Source organism: Sphaeroforma arctica (assembly GCF_001186125.1).
Source record: "Sphaeroforma arctica JP610 unplaced genomic scaffold supercont1.1983, whole genome shotgun sequence".
Taxonomy (NCBI): domain Eukaryota; class Ichthyosporea; order Ichthyophonida; genus Sphaeroforma; species Sphaeroforma arctica.
In genome coordinates, this window is record NW_014038575.1 from 1,076 (window position 1) to 9,567 (window position 8,492).

The 8,492-nt window shown below is 45.7% G+C and overlaps 2 protein-coding genes across 2 annotated transcripts in view; one reads left to right on the forward strand and one right to left on the reverse strand.

Annotated features, from left to right (window-relative positions):
• The window catches only part of SARC_11965 (hypothetical protein), a gene marked incomplete at its 5' end in the record, with an annotated part of 2,243 nt that extends 370 nt beyond the window's left edge, over positions 1 to 1,873 (forward strand). The window contains one exon of the mRNA XM_014293937.1: positions 735 to 1,873. Within this exon, the coding sequence (XP_014149412.1) occupies positions 735 to 1,264 (530 nt within the window). The remainder of the gene's footprint in view (positions 1 to 734) is intronic.
• A 613-nt stretch (positions 1,874 to 2,486) lies between these two features.
• Positions 2,487 to 8,149, reverse strand: SARC_11966 (TKL/LISK protein kinase; the record flags this gene model as incomplete). The annotated part of the gene is made up of 9 exons (XM_014293938.1): positions 2,487 to 2,818; positions 3,009 to 4,267; positions 4,524 to 4,571; positions 4,976 to 5,098; positions 5,222 to 5,460; positions 5,940 to 6,063; positions 6,348 to 6,428; positions 6,783 to 6,904; positions 7,315 to 8,149. Coding segments are annotated over 9 exons (2,985 nt in total), but the record flags the coding sequence as incomplete, so codon positions are not given.
• Positions 8,150 to 8,492: the final 343 nt, after the last annotated feature.

The following is an 8,492-nucleotide window of genomic DNA, read 5'->3' on the forward strand; positions in this document are numbered from 1 at the left end:
TATATATACTATATATATATATATATATATATATATATATATAAGTGTGTTTGTGTGTGTGTGTGTTTGTGTGTGGTGTGGGGGGGGCGGGGGTGTTTGTGTGTGTGGTTATGTTGTTATTATGAGTGTGGGTGTGTGAAAGTGAGAGTGTGTGTGTATATGTGTATATGCATAGAAAGTCATGAGGAGTGGAAAGGGGGTGGCACTCTGTGTACGCGATATGAACCCCAGACCTATTACACATGCCATTCTCCAAAACAGATCAGTCAAAGATTCACATGCAACGAAAATTTACTCACTATGATCAATGTCGATCCTGATGACCCTGATGCGCAGTCGGTCGAGTACGGTTCTTATGATACGACTGGCAAAGCGATTTATCATACAAAGGTTTCTAGCTCTATCGCTGCACATGTCTTCACATCTGTGTATCCGCGTGATATCGATTGGATCATCATTTGAAGCAATGAATAGATATAGCACAACCGCAACACCGGCAGACACGCCTCTGGTCGCTTTCTGAGAGTGTAAATCCAGGGCAAGATGTTTTGATACTAGAGTCTCACCCACCACTTCCAATTAAACATCACTGGAAAGCTGAGCGAACGATATACTGTCAATCTTACAAACCAATTATCCATGCTCGCGACATGTACATGACCGGTAAAGCATGACCCACTACCAGTTACTAATTTAATTGTGCTTCTATCAACCCAACGCCTCCAACAACACAGTCAGCAATCTAGACGTAATGGCCGGCAATGGCACTATTGGATTAGAAATACTCGAAGATCTCCCCGATGTCGACGCCGTTGTCATTCCGTTCGGTGGGGGTGGACTGAGCTCATCTATCGCGTCTGTGGTACGCGCACTCAATCCCGCCACACGGCTGTACGGTGCTGAGGTCGAAACAGCTCCACCTTTGAAGGCATCTTTAGACGCCAACAGCCCTCGGGAGGTGGACTACACACCATCGTTTGTGGATGGGATTGGTGGGAAGAGTGTACTGGAAGAGATTTGGTCTCGGGTGAGTGTTCTGTTGGACGACAGCCTGGTGGTTACGCTTGCCCAGGTGAAGAGTGCCTTGAGGCTGATGCTGGAGCGCAATAGAGTGCTTGCGGAAGGCGCTGGGGCCACTCCGGTGGCGTGTGCGCTGGCTGGCATGGCCGGGGGTGGGAAGGTGGTGTGTGTTGTGTCTGGTGGGAACATAGACATGGAGAAACTACTGAGGATGCTCAGTGAACCTATAGCACCAGATGAGTAGTTTTCATGTATCGGTGAGTTGGTGGCCTGTGTAGTGCTGGTGGGAGCATAGACATGGAGAAACAACTGAGGATACTCAGTGAACCTATAGCACCAGATGAATAGTTCGAGTATCGGTGAGTTGGTGGGCTGTGTCGTGTCAGGTGAGAATATAGATATGGCAAAATTGCTTAGGATGTTCAAGTTTAAATGAAGTGGTGGTCTGTGTGATACCTGGGAGAATACAGCTGTGGACAGAAGCTACTTAAATATTTCTGGAGCATTTGAAATCTGATGAATAGCGTTTATAGTGGGTCAAAAATGGTCCGGGTGTGGATGTCAGTGTTGTTCAGCCTATGAAAGCTGAGCGCTAGGTATGGTTTCTGAGTTAGTTCCGTGGTATATGGAAAATTTGGATACAAGCATACATTTTGGTGATGGTACGACGCACACAGTAGCCAATGAATGCGCCTAATAGTTATCGAATCGGTGATAGTGGCGGTATTTCGTAGAATATGAACATCAGTACTTCAATGAAGACATAGCAATTAAAGAAGTCCCAATATTCACACACAGAGTGAGTGGAGGGTGTCCTTCTGGGTCAAGAGTGTCAGTTGGTAGTCGCAGCGAATTGATATTTTAAAGCCATCGGAGGTATCCACGTATGGCATTTCTCGCGATATTCTAGATATCTACTGGAATTTTGAGGAAGTGATATACGAGTCGTTTGAGATGTTCAAGCTCTACTCTCAGATAGAGGTCAATCGACAAGATATTCGACCACTAATATATTTTACGAGTCTAGATAAGTTACGCCCCACGTTTCCGAGGCGGATCTGGTCATTGCAATAATTCACGAACTATATCAACAGAAACTAAAATAAGGGGAATAGATCCTAAATCTACACAGGCAATTACGAGCATAATGTGTGTGTTTACACCCCGAGATCCGCTTCTCTATTATGGATTTTCGAGCTGAATAGTAAATCATCCACTTACAGCGGATAGTGATGCGTAGCTCGGGCTACTGCAGCAGATGCAATCCTAGCCGATGTGAGCAGATCAATAACCCATGATTCTGCAGAGGGCTTGTTATACTTACCATCTACAACACAGGCAGCTCTACCCCGCCACAAACGACCCAGGGTCACCTGGTACGTTCATACAGCTAGGTGGCACATTGTGATCATGTGAAGCCCACCGAAAAACCACTCGACTTACAAAGCCGAGTACCTAATGACAGTGTTCAGTTTAATTATTAGGAGATTAGTTTTTCGACATCCGACGCTACGCGCTAACACCGTCTTCTGCACGGTAACTCGCTGTGATCTGCTGGCCTCCCATGTTTCTTCAGCAATCGCGAATCTTGCATGCAGTATCAAAAAATGTCTTATCTTTATAAAATTTATCCACAACTTGGCATTACGTATCCGGGAGCGATGGTGTGCAGGTTTCACTGGAGGTGGATTCATCTGTGTGAGAGGCTGTGATGAACTTGTTTGTGTTTGAGGCGCGTTGTAAATGAGAGGCTCTCTGAGAGTGGTCCGACTTCCATACCATCCGCACACTTTCCGATCTGTAAAAAGAAGGTACGAAATGCACAGACATACTTTACATGAGTACAACCAAGTAGTGTATCTGATTGAAGGGAACACATGTGGCTGATACCACACCAAGACACCCGAACCGGGATTCAATAGACATCATTGAAAGAACTTTTGCATGAGTGAATGGCAAGCGGCGGCCACTATGCATGCAACACGTACCTGTGGCGCACATCCGCTTGGGGAACACTCACATTGCTGGTCTTGATATGCTCACTGCTCCTCCTGGGCATGCGAGGCGGCTCACCTATTTTCAACTGACTGAGTACGGTTTCGTGCATTCCGTACTCACCAGAGCAACTGTTCACATCAGCATTCCTATCGGTATCTTGTGACCCACCAACGGATGTGCCTGAGGTTGTAACCGTGCTATCCGGTGTTGAGGTAGCTGCGTCACCATCTTTGCCGAGACACACTTCGTTCGCCTTTTCGGAAGTTTCAGCTTGGCTACGCTCGAGACAACTTCCATCCGAGGCTCGTTCGTCTACCGCACCTTGTGGGTTACTTACATCAGCTTCTTCACGTTCTAATTCAACTCCATCATACGCAGATGCTTGCTTCTGTGCCCCATCCTTTGCCGCCGAGCTCGATGTACGAGAGACAGACATACTGTATCTTATGCCAGAATTTATACTGGCGCTTTGAAACTCTCTATTAGGCCTAAGCGGTGATGAAGGAGTGGTCGGGATAGCGCGCTCGGCAACCCCCTTGAGCTTCAATTTGTTGACTTCAGGACCTATGCTTCTATCCGTACTAGGCGCCGCACTCACACTTGTTGTACTCGATTCGCTCTTGGTGTCTGTGCCGGTGTCGGAATCGGGAGATATATTAGGCCGTATATCCACGGTAGCGTTTTCCCTCGTGCTAACGGTACCCAGACCCTCTCCTTCGCCTTCCGCAAGGCCCTTTTTGTACTTGCTCACGCTAGCGTTGGCAATGGCGTATCGAGCGGATACCTTGGGTTTGGGTGGACTGCCTCTCTTTGCGCATACGCTCACACTGCTGCCTCGCACGTGACGCTGCTCTATCGCTGTTTCCTTGTCACCGCCCACTATAGTCACGCTGTTGCCCCTATCATTCCCGTGCGGATTAGTAGCATCAGCATTACTTCTATGTTTCTCCATCGGACCCCCCAAGCTCTGTGTTTCCCCGTCATCCTTCGTTCTTTCTCTTTCCCTTTCTTTTTCCCTTTCTCTTTCCCTCTCGGCCCTGGCCTTGGCAGCGGCGCTTTTTCGTTTGCTTTTCTCTTTGCTGGGGGACTCGCTTTCTTCTGTGACTACCACACGCCTACCTAACATCTGGCTCAGTTTGCTGTGTCCCAGTTTATCGAACGAATACGACCTCATGATACGGTTGGGCCGTGCGACTATTGCTTCTTCATCGGTGATCGAGTATCCCAAGAGGTCCATCACCATAGCACACTGCACAATTGAGTGCAAATGTGGGTTCAGTATACACGTGAGAAGTAGTGTGGCGAGACAGTGAGGTCGAATGCGAGCACTCCAGACCGAGGACCTTGTACTGAAATGGTCACCTTTTGAGCCTATAATCGATCAGCGAAACAGCAGTTATCCAGTTCACAGAGGGCAGTTATGCGCTGCATGGGCGCCGATGTACACACACAGATTAACACAGGGCTACAATCAATTAACATCTTGATCAACCCCAGGCACATACCTCTGCAAAGGATGGTCGACTTGATGGGTTCAGATTGGTACATGTGATCTGGATTTCATTGAGAGAAGTTAAATTGAGAGAAAGGATATAAATCTTTAGGACAAGGTGCTTATAGGCAGTATAGTATTAGGCAAAATCCAACAGGTCGGCCCAATTAGGAATTTTGAACAATTAGCGGATTGCAGGCGATTTTAATGAACCTGAAGACTACCCAAGTACGTTCTTGTATCTAGATCACTAACAGCCCCACACAAAAGACTATGAAGAAAATTTACAAATGACACCAAATTACTAATGGTACACTAAATGGTGTGTACCTGTCGATCAATTCACTTGATATCCAACCAACTTCTGGGCGTGATTGTAATACTAGCAATCCCGTACAACCACTGACTGACTAATGAATTGAGAACCTACAAGCAAACATGTACAGGCGTCCCGACAACACTTACCAAAAGTTGGAAGAAATCGAATGGCATCTCCGGAGGGCAAAGCTTCCGTAAACCGTCGTAATCGACACCAAAGTCATTCGTGCGCGGGAATATATCCGGTTCCGCTTTGATCCGTGCGGCAACCTGTGAGTGGTTCACAGAGCGTTTAACGTGTTGGCGTCGGTTTCCTACTCGGTTAATATACAGGATATCATCAGACTGATAAATTCGAAATCGATATCAAATCTGAACCATTCTGAGATATACCTCGCCCATAATGATGCCAAAGGAGAAGACATCGGCGCTGTGATTGTACTGTTTGCCGTGCAACATCTCCGGCGCCATCCAGTAGGGCGAGCCCACTACGCTCATGCGCGTGGGCCTTCGCTCAGCAACACGGGCCAGGCCAAAATCAGCCACGCATACACTCAGATCCGAACGAATTAAGCAATTCTTGGATGTCAGGTCTCTGTGTATGACATCATTCAAGTGTAGGTACGAGCATCCTGTAGCAGTTAAAATGTAGTAACAGATAAAATGTACTTGGAGGTGAGCATCCTGTTCATAAGATTGTGCGCATGATCGCGTGTCTTTTTTAGTGTATTGCATCACTCTGATGACGAACTACCGTTAAGTTTTTGCGCCAGACGTTGCAGAGGCAGAATTCGAGATCAGCAATCAGTGGCATGTTCCAATCATACACTTGTAAACATATTAGACCACGTTTTGCCAGGGTATATAGGTCGACCTGCCGTCTCATAAGAGCATCAGTTTCCGGTTATGATTGGATTGACGGACTTTTAGTGGTGTTTGGGTAACTCTAGGGCCCCTATGCCTTATACACAAACAAACGTCTCCTGACACGCACTGTGCGAGAGAATCAAATTTTGAGCTTTCGTAACTAACACTGTGTCATATCACACCTTGTGACGGACAGATATACGGCGGCGCGCACACTCACAGAGCTTTATTGGGCTGTTCTCACCTTTCGCGATATCATGCAGGAAGCCGAGACGCAGATCCCAAGTTAACGGTTTAGATTTATCTTTCAGATACCGGTGCAGGGTACCTCCACTGATGTACTCGGTTATCAATAACATCGAATGGTCCTGTTTTGCATACATGCAGAGTCAGGGTTACGCACATGAGAGGGTTTCTAGTCGCACAAGGTTCCGAATGGCAATCATCGCATTTTGAGCTGTCAAGTGATACGAACTTGAGGTACATCGCGAATGAGTTTTTACGTATCACACATTCATTTATACAGGAGCCAAGCAATATGCGCAACTACATTTCCCAAATCTCGAGTGCAGGTTCAGACACAGCACCTGGCAATACACCGCGCAAACCACTGCTTTTCTGCGCACACTGTGGCTACTGTACAAACACTCACCTTCAAAATGAAAACTCCGTAGAATTCTAGGACATTTGGGTTTCGCAGTCGACGCAGCAAGGTCACTTCGCGCTGGAATGCCTATAGATTAAAAAAATAATTATGAAACGTTATGAGCACATAGCCACCTGTCAACGACGAGTTGGTTTTGATGGTAAATATTGGCATTGGCTGAAGAGGTTATGAAATAGGTACACTGGTAAAGGACACACCTGACCGCATATACATAATAGTGTATAATAGCGAAGCTTGTTATGCAGTTTGTATCTTATCCATTCGAAGGTGATGTATTTATCAAAACAATAAACAGGGTGGTTCAATCGCGCACTGAGAAGTACTCGACCGCACCGAACCGAGACTCAAAACTCAGACCTCTCGAACTATAGTTTACACAGCTAACAGAAGAGTCTTTATGATCTACCGAACTATACATACCTCACAGCCTTCTTTGTCTGTAGATGCTTTCATTTCTTTGACAGCCATCTTCTCACCAGTTGCCTTGTGTGTGCACAAATGAACTGAGCCGAAGAACCCCTGTCCTAATTCGGGACCGAATTCTGTGGATCGAGAGTGTGTGTGATAGCAATCATTGTTTAATGGATCATGCCAACAAATATCAGCTCATACATATATATTCATGATTAATCATAGATGAATGCAATTATATGCATGTATATAACCGGAATTTATAATCGTCGTGAAGAACGATAAATTCCACGCATTTACACGCATGATATTGGAATATCAACCTATATACCTTTCTATATACACACGGCACAGGCTGTACAGTTTCGACAAGTTGCGTCTATGTTTCTGCATCTCCCGTTCAAATGTGTTCATGAGCAAGCATTCGCGTATACAAAGATGCGCTTATAATAACATGCCCAATCAAAAGTGCAAACCCTCAATGTCACACTTTCAGACAACGTAATATATATATATACATATAACAAACGACCGCGCATACTCAGATCGTCCAGCCTAAAATTCCGCATCACATGGTCCTCCCTCCTGTGTCTGTAGTACTTGCTTCCCGTGCCACCCCCTTTATACCGCCTGCTGATTTTCTTGCCTATAAACCTAGCCGCCCCTGCTACTGGATTCTCCGTCAGAAACATCTTCAGTGTGAAATCTACGCTGTCATTACTGGATACACTAACATCGTCCCCGTCTTTTGTATGAACTTCTTTCTCCCGCTCGCGCTCCATTTCTCTTGTATCGAACTCTGTGCTAGTTTTAGGTGTCACTTGTGCAATATCGTCGGCGCAACTCTGATTAGCAGTCACCTCAAACAGCACACTCTTTTCTGATTGTCGTCTAGTGGTTTCAGTGTCATCCTGCTGCACCTGACACCTTGAATCGGGTGGTTGTTGCTGTTTCTGTACTATCGGATTCATTTCTAACTCCGTTTTGGCCTGCAAATGCACGCGCGCCTTCGGCTGTACCTCATCGCCTTCCAAGTCATGCTTCAGCATATCCGAAGATGAATCACCCGTTATAAACAGTCCAACAGGTCTGTCATTTACACTTGTTTCCGTGGCGCTACTGTCACTTAGACCGCCACCTGTGTTGCCAACACCCACGCCCTTAAACACATCAGAACTACAGGATTTTGTCTTTTTCTTACTCTCGTGATGAGTGTGTAAATATGAATTTTTACTGCCGTCTGTATATTTTCTGGAAAAGCTCGTACTATTGCCCTCGTCTTTGTCTGCATTAGTATGTACATCGCTTCCCTTCCTGTTTTCAGACCACAAAGTCGCATTCGCACTTGCGGGCCGATTTGTCGGAGCACGTCTCGCCTATATATCGAAAGAGTGATTATATGAATGTTTAATAGCCGCTATTGCGTATGGGCAGTACAAAATAGAGCGGATAAACATAAAATAAACACAAACACAAGCGCGATTGTGAATAGAATGGGTTCTGTCCCTGAAAGCTTGATTCTTCGCCTAAACCATACTCGCATGTACAGCAATCGGAAGGACGTTCCAATATATATATATATATAATTAGTGGGAACAAAAATTGTACTTGTAGGCCTAGACTGGAAACATCCAACTAAATTCTGCAGAATTTTTTACATTACGTCTCACAATACAGTTTGACACATAGTTTGTAACGTATTGTAAATGATAAGAAAAT